Raw genomic sequence first — 17,628 nt, forward strand, 5'->3', positions numbered from 1 at the left:
AGACCCCAAGTCATTTGTGCCTCCTTAGATCTGCCTGAGCCACAACATTCCTGTCTCAAATATGCAGTCAAACTCTCAGGATTCTTTAAGTGTTCAGGAGTAAAGCTCCATGACACTAAAGATGTCTGTCCTCTAAAAGTCTCTCCAAAGTTTCTCCACACTCCCTGCCACTCAGTATTCTCTGACTCTAAGGAAGACTTCCTCCTGAGGTTATAAATCCAGATACCGAGTGAGATCACTACAATAACCAACAGCAAATTGAGGGAGATTAATACGATTGACAGTGTGGTCCACTGGGACAACTGGTCAGTCGAAGACTGCTTAAAAGATGCAAAGAAAAAAGGAAAAGCATGCTCAAAAACCACCATATCTGTACTATTGGTTGCATTAGTTGCATTAGTTGCTCCCTCTGGAGCTGCATGCAAATACCAAATAAGCGTTGCTAACCATGCTTTCAATCTATTATACATTCCTATAACTTCATAGGAAAAATAGGCTAGCTTAAACATGGTCCAACATTTTTGGAGCATCATAAAAGAGGAACTAATGAAATGTCATGTTGTATGTGAATTTGTGAGGTGGGTTTTGAAGCTGAAATTAAAAACTTCTTGTATGGCTGTCTTCATAGTGGCTATCCAGACTATCTGTAGAAATAACAGCTATTATGTAGTCAGCTATTCACCAGTTTTAACTGATTATAAATTACGTTTCAGGGTGGAGAACATAGCATAGTGCCTGACACCTGTGTTGATCCTGAGGGCATTCTTGATTCTGTGCATTATGATGTCATGGATATTAAAGAGCAAGCTGAGGCAGCACATAGTTCCATTGTATCCCTGGGGGACCCGAAGGAAGATATTGGCTGGTTTGAAAAGCAGCTGGAGAAAACTAACTTTGAACTGATGGAGACCAAAGAAGAGCTAACAGAGAAAAACACCAAACTACTTAAAACTGAAGAAGAGCTGATGCAGAAGAACAAAGGTGAGTTATGTGATGTGAAAGGTAGAAGACAGAAATAGTTCATTAATCTAAAAGAGAAATAACCAGTTTGAGTAGGAATTAGAGGAGATGTTCTACCTTTGGAACCGTAGCCTGTAGATAAGTGATTGTTTGTTCCTTGTGTATATTCAGGTTCAGCAATTCCACGGTTTTTGGTTATTTCTTTTCTTTTTTCCCCCCTCTCCTTTAAACTGCAACTAGCAGCTTTACGCTTTCGTAAGTATGGGGTTAAATGTCTATATCTTGATTTTTACTTTTATATTGTAATCTCTACTCTTCTTTATGTCTTGTTGATGCAATGTTTTCGTTCCAAGAAATATAGAAAACTTTTGAATCACTCCCAATAAGTGAAGACCACATGCAAATTAATTAATCTGTTCAAAAGCTACCTAAACATTAGAATATCTGGAAAAATTGATTACTTAATAAACTATCTATTGGCTACTTATGTAATACAACCTTTTCTGTGTGTTACAGACTTTGAAATGCAGATGATTAAATTGGATGAGTCTGTTGAGTAACTTAAAGAAGCAACTGAGGTAACTTTATCAAGAAGATGTTGTGTAAAATTGTTTTAATACCAACTTGTGGTAGCTTAAAATGCTATTCCAGTAGGCTCCATTAATAGATTTCTTACCGAGCTTAGCTTAACTGAATTTGCCTTTAATGCATTGTGTAATTCAGCTACTTAACACTACATTAGAAACTGATGACTGAATTTTTTTTATTTTTTATTTCCAAGAAAATGAATGCACAAAATGAAAAGATTCGAGAGCTAATGGACATCGTGGTGCAGAAAGATGACATTATTACAGAGCTACAAGACTTAAAATCTCATTTAGAAGAAAAAGTAAAAGATTATGTGAGTTTTACACATCTCCGTATCCTTATACAAAAAAAGGAAAACACTAATTCTATGCTTGTAATCAACACATTTTTGGAAAACTGATTTTCTGTATGTAGCTGGTACTCGCTTGAAATTGTAAACAAATCAAATTTATCTGAAGGTAGTTGCTGTTAACACAAACAACAAAAATATCAGTGTGTTCCACTAACTCCTGCCTCACACTCCTACATCAGAGGAAGAGCAACAGTAAAAGTATGTTGAGTAGAGTTGGAAGTACGAGTATGAATGGTCAGGATATCTCCACGTTCTATGCAGTCCATAAAACTTTATCCTGACTAATGTACTGCGAGCTACTGAATATGTGAAGACTAGCTTGATTAAGTATGTGTGCATACCACTTCTGGTGGTTTTTGTTCATTTTTTGATGTTTGGTAGCCTGAAGTAGCTCTGAAAACATTTATAGTTAATTCTGTCACTCAGATCTCTAACCTTGTAAGCTTAGCAACTTGACCCTTCTTAGTCTTTGACTGTCTGCATCACTGCAACTTAGTATTTCCATGGTATTAAAGCTGACTGTGATGACTAGTCATGTCCTCACCTATTACTTCTTCCAAGAACAATGCTCCAACTCTATCTGTGAGATTGTGTGGCCTGAACACTTCTGAAGCTTTTCTTTTCATAAGCTACTAAAGATGAATAATCAGTCCTTGGCAGTGCCAGCATGACTTAACAATCGTCATCTTGTAAGTAAGGAAGCTTCACTTGTGGTCAAGGACACAATCTAAAATATGCGTGACAGAGCTGACTAAGCTTTAAGGTTGGATTATATCTGTCATGATGAAAGTGATTTTAGCAGCTTAGCAGAAGTGTGATGTGATGAACTTGTATGAGAGCTGACCATTTGCTCTTTGACCATGTTTGTAATTTTGTTGACTTCTTGGAAACAGGAAATTCTTTGATAAACTGGTAAACTCTTGATTGTGTGCAAGTCTTTTACTTTGTAACCTGCTAGGCTCTTGCTTTCCCTTGTATACTCTACCGAGTATTGCACTTGTCATTATCTGAAGGTGTACTTGTTCTGTCTGCTATTGAGATTTGTAACTGATGTCTATAGAGTCACCGGGTAAATATTTTAGCTGTATGGCTTTGTGTAAATATTTGCCTACAGAAGATTACTGAGACTTAAGTGCTCCTTTTGTTAAGCTTCAATGTAACTGATCTTATATCAATACAGGAAAAGACTACCTACCATTTAACTACCATTAAAGCAGAACCGGCAGAAGAGAACACTAATAAAGGAACTGAAAGCAGCCAATTTTCAGTGCTTTCAGTTAAAGCACTGAAACAAGAGAAAACTGAGTTGGAAGTGGGAAGAAAGCGCAGTACTGATGAAGATAAGCCTACTGTGGAAGAGCCACCTCCAAAGAAAGGTACAGTTTCTTCCATCGTTGAACAGGGTGTCTTCCAAAACAATAAATTGCTTCCTATTCCGGATAGGAAGCAAAAGGCTGTGAAGCGCGTACCTTAAGGTATAAGGAGAAAAGCCACTGTGTTAAACTGTAAATAGAAGTAACTGTTATGTAAATATCCCTTTTTCAGAAGGTCCTATGCTGTACATTTTTGAATGCTTAGGAATAAAAGTTTTTTGCACTATTTTTTTCCTTTTTGCTGCTTTTTCCTCATCTGTTGATGCACTTGCAGATTTGGTAATAGTTTTAAAGCAGTTTCTTTAGGATTGTTTCAACTGCTGTTGCTCAAGTGCTTTTTTTTGTTTGTTTGTTTTGTTTTTCCTGAAGCAACTATCAAAATTGTTGATGACCTGCTAATTGCTTGCTCATGGGCAATATTTGAGCAAAATGGTTTGGATAAGCTCTGATGCATTTAACTTCACTTCTGGGCACAGCTGAGCATCAGTGTTCCTAGAATTACGGAAGGCATATACAATGTAGAAGGGAAAATCTAAAACTTAGCTGTATTCCCTTCCTTTCTTGTATTCCTCTTGCAAAATATGTGCAAGGGAGAAAGTCAAGGCCTTCTTTGGATGAGATGCTGTTCTTGGATGATTTGTCCCTGCTGCCTTTTTTGGCATAAATATTGAATCCTAATGTGACCACTGAATGGCATCACATATAAGCATCTTACCAGAGACTGAGGGAGGGATGTGGACTCCTCCATACTCCAAATAGTAGTGGGTTTGTTCTAATCATATGACCAAAGCTCTCATTTAAAAATTAATGACAGCAATGCTCCACATAGGAATTAAAATGGGTAGCTGATAGTCACAATGTCAGCATGAAGTTTTCTGTTAAGAAGTACTGAGTATTCAATCATGTTAAAATTTTCTTCTATTTGTGAGTATTAATAGCGTCCAATTTCAAAAAACGCTTAATATATATTCTTTAGCTATGTTAAATATACACAGTAGAACAATGAGCACAGGTATGTTGTGCTGGTTCTTTTGTAGAATTAGTTATATAAGTAGCACAAGCAAAAGTGTTTTAGGAGATGCTAGGTTATCTCAGCTTAAAGTTCAGGGTATTTACACCATTCTCTGAGCTTTTAGGTCTTGTTTCCTATGCTCTGTAATAATGCTTTTTCCCTACTTCCTCTGTAAGGAGCTTCTAGACTGAACATTACACATCTTCTCCCTAGTCTTATTTATCTTGCTTTAGTGCTTGCTTGTTGTTTTCAGCATAAAGTGTTTAGATTACTTATAAATCATATTCCCCTCACTAGTGTTGCTGGGAGCAGCAGTCAAAACCCAAAACCTGGTTTGGGGTGGAATATGCCACTGCTGTTTCTTCAGTATGACTTTTAAATCGGTTGAGGGCTGTATATAAAACTCCTTAGATGAGTTAAGAGGCTGTTTCCATGCAGTACATGTGAATCTGTATGTAATGCAGGCTGCACGTGGGCACTATAAAATTCTGCATTTCTGAAGTTGTAGTAATAAAAGGACTGTACAAAAATCACCATGGAATATATTGTTGTGGTGACCCAATCCCTAGTAAGTCTTGACTTATATTTATTTTTTTAATACTTAAAGTATGCATATTATGGAATGGGCATAACTGGATTCTAAAGCAATGATGAAATACAGCAGAAGTCGCTTTTGATAGAAAGAAAATGCATGTGATTTTAGCTAATTGCTCACCAGTTAAAGAAAAAAACAGCCCCAAGCTAATGGAATATTTATGGAAACTTGAATCTGCAAATTTGTACAACTTTATGAGTGAACTTTATATGCAAAAGAGTAAGTGTGGACAGAAGTAGGAATCCTCATATTTTGTTTAGAGATCAACTGAATAAGAGAGACAGATATCAACAGTTAAGTGATCAACTTGTCCAGGGTTTTATCTTTCTTTTGAAAGTAAGAGGACTGTGAGTTGGAATGAAATTTCTTAGAGAACTGTTTATCTACCATTTAGATGTAGATGGAGTGATTCCTGGCTGCCTTATAGGGATTGCTGAAGCAGGGAAGATAGAAAGAATATAGCTGTGAATTATCTATCTCGTTCCCATGTTTCTTAAATCTAATTAGATTTTCTACTGGTGTGGAGTGGAAGGTTTGAGTAGTGCCATGGTAAAAGTGTTCTTCCAGACTGAAAAGCTTTTGCTGTTAATTCTGTATAGAAATCTAAGGCACCTGATTACGTGTCCAGAGGACTTTAATTCCTTCACTAGTATCAAATACTATGTGATGTGAGGGCATGGCTTGCATATTACGACAGTGTTTCACTTAGAAGTTGCTACTTGGTGTTGTGAACTGCTATGTAATAATTATTTTAATCAATCTGAGCTACATTCCTTTTCCCTTTTTTTTTTGTTTGTTTGTTTGTTTGTTTTACAGTAGTTGTAAATGAGAGAAAGAAAAAGAACACTGTAGAGCAAAAGAAAATTGAACACATGAAACAAAAGTGCTCCACGTACCAAAAGGAAGTACTAGCACTGAGGGAAAGAACTGAAATCTTGGAACGTCATTTAACTGTGCTTGAAGAACAATGCAGAAGAGAAAAAAATAAAAAAGAAGATTTCAGTAAGCAGGTAACAAGCCTGCGTATTGAGCTTTCTTTTTCTGAAGAAACAGCTGATGTCCTCCGTGAACAAATTCTGCAGGGTCAAGCTGACTATCGGGAAATTGCTTCTGAACTGGATGAACAGAAATCTATAAATATGACACTAGAAGACAAAAATGCCCAACTAACTAACAACATAGAAGTTGCCAAAGAATATATAATTGATAAAGTGTCACAAGTAAAAGAAATGTGGACCAAATTAGATGAATTATACAAATGTCACTTAGAGTTTCACGCCATCAGTACTGACTTTGTCAGTGTAAAGGATTCCTCAGACTGTGAAAAAGATGAGCCAGGGACATCTCAAATTAGTTCTGCATGCATTCAGTCACAGACTTCTTCCATCTCAGATCTTGTGCAGGACCTCTCCTTTAACTATAGTCTTGAAAGGATTTGGGAAGTATGCAGAAGTATTGTTGATGTTTCCTCACAAAAATGTCAGCACATCAAAGCACTGCTTCAAGACAATGAAAACCTAAAGGCGGGACTGAATAATGCTGAAAATCATAATCGTCAACTTGTAACGAAGCTATGTGAGATTACAACTCACACTAGTCAGGAAGATGATCTTGTGAATCAGTTACATGAGCAAATAGAAAAGAAAACTCAGGACTTTGAAGAAAAGACTGCAGAAGATCAGAGAGTGATTGCACAATTTCAGGAGGAAGTTGCCAACTGTGAGGTAAAAATAAGAGAGCTTGAATATCGCCTGGAGGCTTCCAAGACAATGGAAGACAATGTGTCAAAACTCAATGAATTACTTAAAGAAAAAGAATCTATTATTGTTAATCTGGAGACAGTTACAGCAACTCTGCAGGAGAAGTCTGCAAATGCAGACAAAAAGTTTGAAGAGTTAAGTAGCAAAAAAGCAAATGTGATTCAAGAAGTTATGCAGCTGAAAAACAGCTTGGAGCAGATGAAACATTCTCTTCGGGAAAAGGAAAAGAGTGAAATGGAGAAAGTGCAACGTATAGAATCGTAAGTAACCACTGAGTTAACTTAGAGCCCTTTGAGAATGAACTAGAGTTAAAAATAGTTAATGGGAACATCCCTTCGACTTAATGCATTTGCATGCTTATCAATGGCCAAACTACTACTTTAGGATGCTTTGGTATGCTACTTGAGTTCCAAGGGAAAACAGGAGTGTGCAAGGAAATAAAGAATAATATGGGGATTTCTGGTGGTTTTGTTGTCCATCCCTCAGAATAGCATCTGAATAATTTATTGCTTCAGAATCTGATTATGAGAAGCAAGCTGAAATTCAAAAGTAATTGTTTAAATCTTGTCACTGGTCTAGATAGATTTAAGAGTCTATTTACAAATAGAAACCAACAGGCAGGGCATGGATTAAGCTGTAATTGCTGTTTCCATGAGATGTGTAACAGTAATGTTCTTTGTCTCTTATTTTTAACATAAGGCTAGAAAATATTCTTTCTGAGAGTTCTGCCCTTGTACTGAATTTGAAAAAAGATTTGCAGAGGAAAGAAGAAGAGTATGCAGATCTAAAAGGCAAACATTCTGATGCCGAGAAACAAATTCAGCAAGTACAAAGCGAGGTTTGTAGTCAACTGAGCTATTTTTTTCTGTAAGATTATGCTTGGCTTTCTGCTGTTAAAACTTCTCAAACTTTAACTATGAAGCTGGAAATTTCACACTAGTGTGGCTAGCAGCAAATCTTAGGTAAAGTTGCCATTGAAGCTCTAGAGGGGACCAGAAGTTAAAACATGGTTTCGCATAGATAATGAACAGAGGAAAGTAAAGTTGGTTAGTAGTCTGGAATAAGGTTTGTGAAGAGAATAGCTAATCTGCCTCTGGAGGGGACTTGTTATTATCTCTAAGTTACTGGTGACTTGCCATTGGTATCCGTGGTAACTCCAAAGCCTAAAACCTAAGTCTTGTGAAAAAACGCTGATAACTGGGAAGAAGAATGCTATTTACTTGAAGAGAAATAGACTAATTTCCAGAGGCTCTTTAATATAAGCATGTATATTTTTTTTCTTCAATTTCAGCTTCAGTGATGTTAATAGTTAAAATTTAATTATTAAACAAGTAGATATTTTAAAACCCATTTTGCAGGATCTTAGTCTGAAAGTTTATTGGGTGTGCTTGGGGTGGAAAATTGAAGCTTAAAAATGAATTCATGTCTTCCTTGGTAACCTTGCACTTGCTGTCGTTTTCCTACTCAGCACTTGTTTGTGAATTCCTCTTTATTTAACAAAGAAGTATTTGGCCAGGTTGGATTACAGAAGTCTTTTAATGAACCGTGAGCTGTGCTTACATTACAGGTGTCCACGATGCGTTCTGTGGAGGAATCCCTCAGGAACAGGATGGATGAACTTGAAAGGATTAATAACCAGTTTAAGGATGAGCTGGATTATAAAGACTATACTATCCAACAACTTAAACAGGTATTTTTCTTGCTCTTATTTTTTATTAAATGAATGATGCAGGTTTTCCAAGCAACAGGAAAAAGGTGAAAAAAAAAATTGGAGCAAAATGAAAGTGGCCAACTGAAATTAGTGGTAGACCATGAAAGATATTCAAATAATTAGTCACTACAGAGCACTGGCAGATTGCTTTAAATACAATAATCTGCATAGTAAATACATATGTAATACATGCATGTAACCTGATCTTGTTGAGTGACATCACAATATGTTAATTGAAATGTCTTACCATAAACTCTTTTTATCAGCTTGAGTCCTTATTTATGCTATATGAAAAACTTATTAATTCTAGGCTGTCTTAAAAATTCTGCTTGTTTCTACTGTGTATGCTTTTCTATCATCATGAAATATAGGAGCTGGAGGAAAAGGACCATAATCTTCAAAAGTGGCGTGAGGAGAGAGATCAGTTTGTTGAAGCTTTGGAAGAACAGCTCAAAACTTTGGCTTCTAATGTCATACAAAAAGAGACAGAAATAGCAGAACTGAGACAATCTGCCTTAAAGGATTCAAGCAAGGTCAGCTCTCCTTTCCTCCTACCTGATTAGCTACCCATAAATTCTGTAAAACTCCTGTACCTGCTCTTTGTATTCTGGGTGTGCTTCTGTTCTTGAACACTGTCGTATTGACATCATGTGCAACTAACCAAAAAAAGCACCAGCTTTTATTTTTGTTCTTCAGAAACAGAATTTCTGTTAATTACTAAAATTTCAATTTTTTCAGTAGTTCAGATAAGCAGATGTCAGTTTGATGCTTATGATCCTACAATCATACTGGACATCTGTAGCTTTTTCTGATAATTCCCAGCATTTCCGGATCCCAAGCTAGGCTCAATACTCAGACAGTAGTTCTGTCTCAGGTTTCTTACTTTCTTTGCTTTCTCTGAGGTAGTATCTACAATGGCATGAAAAGACAGAAGGGGACGTGGAGAGAGATTAAGGGAAGCATCAAAAAGCAGAGGGGGGATGATCTCTGGAAGTTGCATTTCTTATTTCAACATCCAGCTTTTAATCAGGATAGCCAATCTAAGCCGTAGCATAGAATTTCAGAAGCTAAACAGAAGACTAAATGAGTTGTGCTCTTTTGAGAATGTTTGGATTCACTTTCTCTGAGAAGAAAGATGTTCTCATAGCAAAACTTCCCCTACAACTGCCGACTTTCTCACAGTACCGAGGATTTGGGAACAAATAAAAGCTCGGGTTATTATATCTTAAGAGAGATGAAGGCTGAAGCACATAAGTAAAATAGAAGAATCAAAATATATTGTATTACAACTTCCCAGGCAATTCTGTGACTACTGCACTTGTAACAGTGACCGTACAAATCCGTGAAATGTTACTGTTCTTGAATAGTTAAGTGTTCTAGCCTGCAATTCTAAAACTGATGCTACTAAGTAATTGCAATACTGCTTGTGTGTGTTAATTCCTTTTGCCAATCCCACAACTCAGCAGTTTTTACTGTTTATTAGGATAATGCAACTGTGATAGAAGAGTTAAGAAAAGAACTGGCTGACAAAGATGACTTTATAAAGGAATTAAAACAACGCATTAACCACAGTAGCCCTCAGTGTTTGCCAGAAATACCTTTACTTGAAGAAAGACAAAGTAGAAGGAATGACTCTGTAAATGAAAAAGTATGATTATATTTATAGAAAGTAAGTACTTAACATCTTGTTAACCCCTTTTTGTTCTTCTGTTTTCCTAGGAGATACTGGAGCTGGAATCATTTTTCTTAGCATATAGTCCTTTAACTACATATTCAGTGATGAGTACTTGTTGGTTCTTTTTGTCTTCCACTCAAACATGAGCTCTCATCTTCTCAAAAATATTTTATTTACTAGAACACCATCTCTCTGTGTACATTATGGAACTTTTCCATGCAGTTTTCCATGTATTCATATGTGGATGCTGAAGATTAGGCAGAGGTTTAGCCTTTGGTGTTCTAACATAGCAGCTGTGAGCGTGCAGAGTATGGGGGGTATGGATGACAAAACGACCAGCGTTACAGATTTTGTCCCTAAATAATGTCTCGCTTTCTCTCTTTTGGAGGCAGAATACTGCCTGAGACTGTTAGTGAGACCCAGTAGGGTGTATCTGAAGATCACACAATGAATAGATGTTACTACCTTCCCACACTTGTGCTGTGTTTCAGCTTACGTGTTCATGTGGCGTCTGAGCTTGAGGTTTTACACTGTAACTTTAGAAAACTCGAGATATTTTGGAGGTCTAATGCATAGCCTAATCTTTACTCCTTTTAAATATTTACAGCCTAGGAAACAACAAAGCAAAACTAAAACTGGAGAAAGTATTCCATTAAGATGCAAAGCTGAAGACAATTATTTGTCACGTCGATGTACTAGGAGCCTCACTTCATTAAATGAATCTGAGGTTAGTATGAAACTTCAGATCTGAAAATGTTGTGATTGTATTGCTTTTGATAAGGAATGAGTAGGAAAAGATCTCATGTTCTCTAAACAATTCCCAAGTTTTAATTTATTTATCCCTTTCAAGGTGATCAGATCACCTGTTTTTATAGCCTTTGATAGGAATAAAAGCTGTTGAAACAATTGTGTGATGAATTTTTGTCAGGTGCTGTTGAAAACTCTCCTCATGTTAATGCTTATGAAGTGGCTCATGATTAGATAAGTTACTTGGAAAAAATTAATGGAGCCACTGAAACGGGCACAGCAAATTGAACTTATTTTCTTCCTCTGCAGGATTTCTGGATATTGTTTTGTTAGCAGATGATGTTAATCATTCCTATATAAGTTTTTAATTGCTAACTTTCATAAAATAGCAGTTACATATATTTTAAAAACAAAGTATTTATTAACCAACTTAATTCTTGGAAATACAGTGGGTGGTGATACTCCATTCAGATTCTTAGCAGAGCCTGATAAAGTGGCTCTGACTACTTTTTGTCTTTCTACAATCTTTGGTAACTTTTTGAGAGGAAGAAGACTCCCCTCAGGGGGTCGGAACAGTGTAAGTAGTAAAAGCTGCTAGTCTGTGTTTGGGACACTGGAGTTTGCTAGTTACTAGCAGCAGTAGAAGCAGCCATCTCCCATTTTCTGATGTCCCCAGCAGCCTGTCTTCCATGTGTTCAACCAGCATCTGAACTCATTTTTGATATGCTAGCTGAATTCCTGCCATAGAGAAGGAGGAGTCCAGGTGATCTCAGTTCTGACTTTGTTGTTCCTGTTGAAAAAAACAGGATTGGGTGGATTGTGGACAGTAAGTGCTGCTGGGGAAATGCATACTGACATTTCCCTGTCACTTAGCTGTGCATTTGCTGCCATTTGACCATGAGCAGGTACATGATAGCCTTCAGCTTAAGTACGGTGTCATTGCTTGAATGTCTGTATTCTCTCCAGGGAAAAGATAGCAATGGAGTTCTTTAATGACTTGTACTGGGCTTGCACCTTGCCAGCTGGACCTTACTTATGTAAATAACATCTCTAGTGTAGAAGAGGAAGGGCAAATTCCCTAAGATTAAGCTGGAAGTTAATCGAACACTTGAATCAAATGCTCCTGTTCCTGCCCAGTTCTGACACAGCAGAGTTGAGATGAAGAAAATCGTGTCAGTTCTACCACCATTCTCTATTTAAAAAAAGTGTAGTTGTCTGTGCCCTTGAGAAAAAATGACTTGTAAAGTATCAGGCTCAGTTTAACATGGAGAACTTTTTTTGTGATCATAGATTGGAAATAATTTTAAATGTAACAAGTTCTAGGAAAGAAGGGTAAAACTCTGCTGTAACTGAAATAGACTCCTTCTGTTACAAGTGTTCTTACAGCAGGAAAATTGAATGCTTACATATCCTTTTCCAGATGCTTTATAGCTTTTTAATCTCATGGCTACCTTAACACTTGCACTTAAAATTCTTCTGTGCTATCAGGAGCATTTGGAAACTGTCCTCGACTCTTCTGGAGTGTCCGCAGAAAATGGCAAAACTAGTCGGTTCCCAAAACCGGAGCTGGAAATCCCACTGACACCTCTGCAACCTGATAAGATGGAGATAAAGCAGCACGGCAGCATGATACCTTTAGGAGTGAAAATGCCTAAGGCAAAAAAGAAAAGAAGTGATGACATGGATGAGGTATGACCTAGACCCAACAGAAAACAAAATATCTGATGCCTTTTTACCATTCTCATTTAAGCATTAAAAAAATGCTATTTCTACCTCAGTAAAGTAGTTGAAGAATTTAATCAATGAACTGCTTTAATGAACAAAACTAATAGCCAAGCTCAGTGATAATGGTTTAAGAGAAGGGAATTTCTCTTAACTCCATTGTGTATTTTCTTTGAAACCTGTAGACATAAATCAGCTTTTTAGACATCATGAGATGTCTAATACTGATATCTTAATGTCCTGTTTTTATAATTGAATGCTTATTTATTATTTGATTTACAGTGGAATAGTTACCACTAGCAGATACTTCCCTACTATTAGCAAAAGTTTTTAAAGTGTTCACTTTTGTGACATCAATTGTTCTTTCCAAAAGAATCATGGCTGAAACTTGTCTTATTTTCCCAGGATTTTGTGAAAAGGGAGAACACGAAAAATACAAAATCTGTCATGGCTTTTAATTCACCCTCTGCAAGTGACGAGAAAATGGTTGGTTTTTGTTCTAGTTTTGAAGCTAGCTTGGGACTTCCTGTAATTGTGTGGTCACACGAAAGAAGCAGTGTCTTATCCTTATGTGTATACCTGAATGGGAATCTTACATGCTTATGAGCTCTTCCTATTAAATTCCATAAGCTAACCAAAGGGCAAGTCAGTCTGTCCCCAGAGCGTGTCATGGCTGTACTGTGTAATGATTTGGAGGGAAGGATATTGCACATTGAATAGTTGAGAAGAGAAGCTTTAGTGTATTATCGTGTGCTTTTGTAAGTGAAGCCCTTGTATTAAACTAAGGTTCATATCATTAATATGCATGGCAGTTATTAAAAACAGATGTTCACATGTGATAGCAGTATCCTTGGCATGGTCAGAGTATGAGTAGTAGATTTTTCCCATCTGTTGTCTTCTGTTTTGTATGTTTGTTTGTTTTATGTAATTAGAACAGCTTATGTAAGAAACAACTCCACAGCTTGGGAGCTACTTTTAAAGAAACTACTGCCTTATTAAGAAACTGTAAGAAACGTATGCCTTGAAATAGCTGAGATTTTGACAACTCCCTAAAGGGTATAAAATTGTCTACATTACTTGCCGTTGTGGTATCATCAGCATAATGAACAGAGGTGTCAGTAGTAAAGCTCAAAATGTCAACTTAAAATAACGTTGAACTAAAATGAAGTTTAAACAATGCTCTTGTTTCACATGTTCACATCTCTGTTGAACAGAAATCTGGAAAAGACTACTTCCTGAGAAAGCGAGTACATGCTTCAAGACTGACTAAAAAGAAGGATGAAACACTGCAAAAAGTTGGAGATTTTATTCAAAGCTCTCCTTCTATTATACACTCTAAAGGTTGGTGTAGAATAAGTTTTATTCCATGTTTTCTAGACATTGTAGAATGGCTTGTTTCTGCTGTAGGCTATTAATGTATGTGTTCTTAGACTTGTCTGCCATGTTAAGTTGTCCTTTGATTTATGAAGTAAATGCATTCATTCGTCTCTTCAGAGATTCATTATTACATTTGTGAAAACCTACAAGTATACAGAGAAAGTTGGTTCTGTCTTGTGCTTCTGTCAGCACGAAAGTTAGGCCTGTTGTTTAACTCCTGCTGAAGTTTCTGACTTCCAACGACTTCTGAGCCATGATTGTCTTTCATACTCCATTTTAATGCGTGCTTTAAGCTGCCATACCTGAAGCTATAAACAGTTTCAGCTATAGAAGCAATAAAGAACCTCGATGAACAAATACAATTTCTGAGTATTTTCACTTAAATTTTATGTGTCATTTATAAACCAAGTTTGTTACGAAGCTTTTTTTGCATTCAGTGATTTAAAGACTCACAAAACCAGTAAGTTGATTGGTTTATGTATCAAAACAAATTTCTTCTAGCCAAGAAGCTGATGTCAGCAGTAAGTTCTCCTAAATCAAACGAACCTGAAAGTCTCGAAGAAGGAGAGACCAAGCCAAAACGATCCAAAAGGAAGCTGTATTCCACTGTCGTTTCTGGCCCTCTAGATATACCTGCTTCTTCGGTAAGCGATTATACTGTAGTCTTGGCTTAAAATAAACTACTAAGGAGTCCAAACAGACTGGAGGTTTCATCTATTTGCAGGAGGAGGTTGAAAGTACTGAGGTATTTCTTTATTCTACCAAGTCATTCTTGTTGGTCTTCCTGCTGTTCTGTTTTATTTTGTCCTCAAAGATCTCTGTGTTTGGCTGGCTTACAGTTTACTAAGTAGGTGATGTAGCAATCACGGAGATGTCTTCTAATTTGGAATCATAGATAATTTCAGTGTGTCGAAGTGGGATTATTCTACTACACGCTTTTCTAGAGCACAACTTAGACAGCTTTTTAGGTATGCTTAAACTATGATCTCCTGTCTAAGCCAACTTGCAAGGATCTGATGTGCCAGTTTCATGACTCTGTCAGCAGCTATTGTGCTAAGAACATTCTTGCTCTGTTGGAACTGCATCTTTTAATTATATTAGAGTCCTTTTTCTGTTCAGCATAGTGATCATTTGCCCATACTGTAATATCCCTCTGAATTTTTTGATGATTTGACGAATGATAGGGGCAGAAAAAATGTTATTTTTTTTTGTTAGAGGATGAAGAAGATGAGACAATTTCTTCTCTCACTGTAGTTCTGAGAACATGGAACTGAACCGAGAACTGAAATTCTGGGCAAGTCATAGCTACAGGGATTGAGGCTAAAAATGTTTTCTGAACGCTTCATGTTTCACAAAACAAGTATTATAATACTCTTTTGAAAACAAGTATTTCAAAATGAAAGCTGCCTTCAGGCTTTCCTCAGATGTGTGTGCTTTTTTAAGATAAACAGGATTTTGTACATTCTCCATATTTGTTCCTTGTGATTAAGCTGCATTAAAATGATCTCGGTATCCCATAGTTTTCTGAATAAAATATAATAAGCAAATGCCATTCTGAAATCCATTTAGGGGAAGAAATATGTTTGCGTGGGTCAAGAAGAGCTTGTCAGTCTTGTGTGAAAAGATGAGTAACTTTTGAAATGTTTTCTTCAGGAATCTGAGGAACAAAAGAAGGAAAGTGATCATCTGATCATCAAGCGACGGCTGAGATCCAGAACAGCTAAAAAACCTTGAAGAAGCGTGTTTGTTCCCCTTTCTCAGGACATACTTTTATCGTAGTATTAAAACTGGTTGTTAATAAACAGTAACAGTTACTCCGTTGTGTTCTTAAATTTGTATATAGGTGTTTGTTGCAGAACGGCGGGAGAAAAGCAGACGACCACACCTGTCATTGACATATGATCAGCTATTCTCGTTTATTCCTTGGCTGCGTGTACCTTTATAATACGGATAATTAGCTCATACATATTGCAACATATCTCTGTTTCGTTCGATTTGTTGGCCTCAATTATATTATATTGTGTTATCTTGTATTTCGATATCATATTTAGTAAAGTAAGTTTTTCCTCCTTAGATTGCCGCTGTTTTATCCCATTCCCCTTTTCCCCCTCCTTTCCGGGCCCCGGGGGGGGGGGCCCACGGGGTGGCTTCCCCTGTCACAGGCATAGGTAAATCTAAGTAACCCGTGACACCATCCAAAGCCAATCTTCCCTCTTTCTGCCTGAAACTGTTTCCCCTCCTCCTATCCCAAGTGACCCTGCCAACAGCTTTAGAAAGCCTTCATGCAGCATGAAAACGTGCCTGTGAGCAAACAAGCAGAGAGAGCAGCAAGGATTGCTGTTGCACTGCGTCACGCCGCTCACTGCCCTCTCCTCCCTTACAGGTTTCAAATGGAATTGGTCCCCAAACTGCCGCCCCTGATACACCGCAAGTCCTCCGGGAGCTTCTCTGGGGCATGGAAGCCAAAAAAAGATGAGACTTTGCCACCTCTTTCCAAGGGCAGGAAAGGTAAAGTGGCTTCCAGCTCCTTTCCACGGCACAGGCAACCAACTGGAGGTGGGCAGTCTCTTGCTGACCATCATCCCAGGGCTCTCACTTGTTTCAAACCTTCCTGCCGGCTCAGCATGGCTTCTTCCCCTTAGATAATGGTTGGCCTGTCCAAAAGGGAAGTGCTGGGTGTGACGTACCCCCATCCCTGGCTATGGCAGGAGGATGTGGGGATCTCAGGCCCTGCCCTCCCCCAGTGGAAGGGCAGGGACCCCAAAAGTCATTCTGCTGCCTTCTTGTCACCAGCCAGGTCCTCTTTCCCATAGCCAACGTCCCTCCTGCAGCCCCAAAACAGAGCTGAGCTGCAGAAAGGAGGCCCTCCTGTTCATATGCTCCCTTCAAATACTACAAGGCCGCAGTGAGGTCTCCCAGAAGCCTTCTTTTCTCCAAGCAAAACAAGCCCAGTTCCCTCAACCTGTCCTCGTAGGAAAGGTGCTCCAGCCTTCTGATCATCTTCGTTGCCGCCCTTAGCATTATTTGCATTTCTCTTTTGCCTTCCTAAAAAACACACCTGCTTCCGGGCACATTTCATCCCACTGTTAGGCCTTGTAAGAAGCACTATGGCAAGTCCACATGCAGAAAACACTGTCATTCCATTCAGTAACAGAGAAACCATTCTGCCCTTGCTCATGACTCTCGTCCCTGTTTCCTCCTGAACTGGGCAGTGTTTGTGGGCAATGAAAGAAATCCCCATATTCCAGAAAATAAAGACAAATAAGAAATAGGCAGAAAAGCGGCACTAATACTTTGTCACTGGTGGGAATCTCCACAGAATGTGTTGTGCTGAAGGTGTGAGGTTAAGGGATCATCACTGTCAAGATAAAAGTCATAGCATGGAAGATTTAGGGATGGCGTGCTGACTAGAAGGAATAAACAACACTTACCTTGTATCTTATTCATTTTCTCTCTCTTATCATCGGATATCTTATCCTCATCTACAAAGCTCTGAGGTTGTCCAAAGCCTGTTGCCATGAGCTTTGCTAAACGCAGCAGTGCTGTGGCTCAGAGGTATTACACTGGCACATCGCAAAGGAGAACTCCATAACCCAAGTGTAGAGGGAAGAAGAAAGGGGAACTGTTACAATTAATTACCTCCTCTAAATTGGTAACTGTAGGCTTCTTGTCACACACTCGTGCCTTAAAGCAGAACACCACAGATGTTGACAACCATGACAGGGATTTCTGCATACAAGCAACCACACGAGGCTG

General features: G+C 38.0%; 3 protein-coding genes across 5 annotated transcripts; all 3 read left to right on the forward strand.

Annotated features, from left to right (window-relative positions):
* The first annotated feature begins 737 nt into the window (after positions 1 to 737).
* LOC146752449 (kinesin-like protein KIF20B) lies at positions 738 to 2,108 on the forward strand. Its single transcript, XM_085531894.1, has 3 exons — positions 738 to 981; positions 1,477 to 1,538; positions 1,742 to 2,108. Exons 1-2 carry the CDS (start codon positions 789 to 791, stop codon positions 1,518 to 1,520), a joined length of 237 nt encoding a protein of 78 aa, XP_085388020.1. The 5' UTR covers positions 738 to 788; the 3' UTR covers positions 1,521 to 1,538; positions 1,742 to 2,108.
* Positions 2,109 to 3,086: 978 nt separating this feature from the next.
* On the forward strand, positions 3,087 to 9,007 carry LOC146752450 (kinesin-like protein KIF20B). Its single transcript, XM_085531848.1, has 5 exons — positions 3,087 to 3,276; positions 5,697 to 6,900; positions 7,340 to 7,478; positions 8,208 to 8,330; positions 8,723 to 9,007. The coding sequence occupies exons 2-5, from the start codon at positions 5,753 to 5,755 to the stop codon at positions 8,912 to 8,914; spliced, it is 1,602 nt and encodes a 533-aa protein (XP_085387974.1). The 5' UTR covers positions 3,087 to 3,276; positions 5,697 to 5,752; the 3' UTR covers positions 8,915 to 9,007.
* Positions 9,008 to 9,808: 801 nt separating this feature from the next.
* On the forward strand, positions 9,809 to 15,945 carry LOC146752451 (kinesin-like protein KIF20B). Of its 3 annotated transcripts, XM_085531851.1 has the most exons (6): positions 9,809 to 10,020; positions 10,634 to 10,753; positions 12,901 to 12,981; positions 13,710 to 13,836; positions 14,374 to 14,516; positions 15,526 to 15,945. In XM_085531851.1, the coding sequence occupies exons 3-6, from the start codon at positions 12,943 to 12,945 to the stop codon at positions 15,604 to 15,606; spliced, it is 390 nt and encodes a 129-aa protein (XP_085387977.1). In that variant the 5' UTR covers positions 9,809 to 10,020; positions 10,634 to 10,753; positions 12,901 to 12,942; the 3' UTR covers positions 15,607 to 15,945. The 3 variants fall into 3 exon arrangements, with proteins under 3 accessions (XP_085387977.1, XP_085387976.1, XP_085387975.1); XM_085531849.1 differs by lacking the exons at positions 9,809 to 10,020; positions 10,634 to 10,753 and adding an exon at positions 11,357 to 12,462; XM_085531850.1 differs by lacking the exons at positions 9,809 to 10,020; positions 10,634 to 10,753; positions 12,901 to 12,981 and adding an exon at positions 11,353 to 12,462.
* The last annotated feature ends 1,683 nt before the right edge of the window (positions 15,946 to 17,628 follow it).

Source organism: Coturnix japonica, unplaced genomic scaffold (genome assembly GCF_054131305.1).
Source record: "Coturnix japonica strain WE unplaced genomic scaffold, WE-NBRP24 Scf045, whole genome shotgun sequence".
In the NCBI taxonomy this organism is placed as follows: domain Eukaryota; kingdom Metazoa; phylum Chordata; class Aves; order Galliformes; family Phasianidae; genus Coturnix; species Coturnix japonica.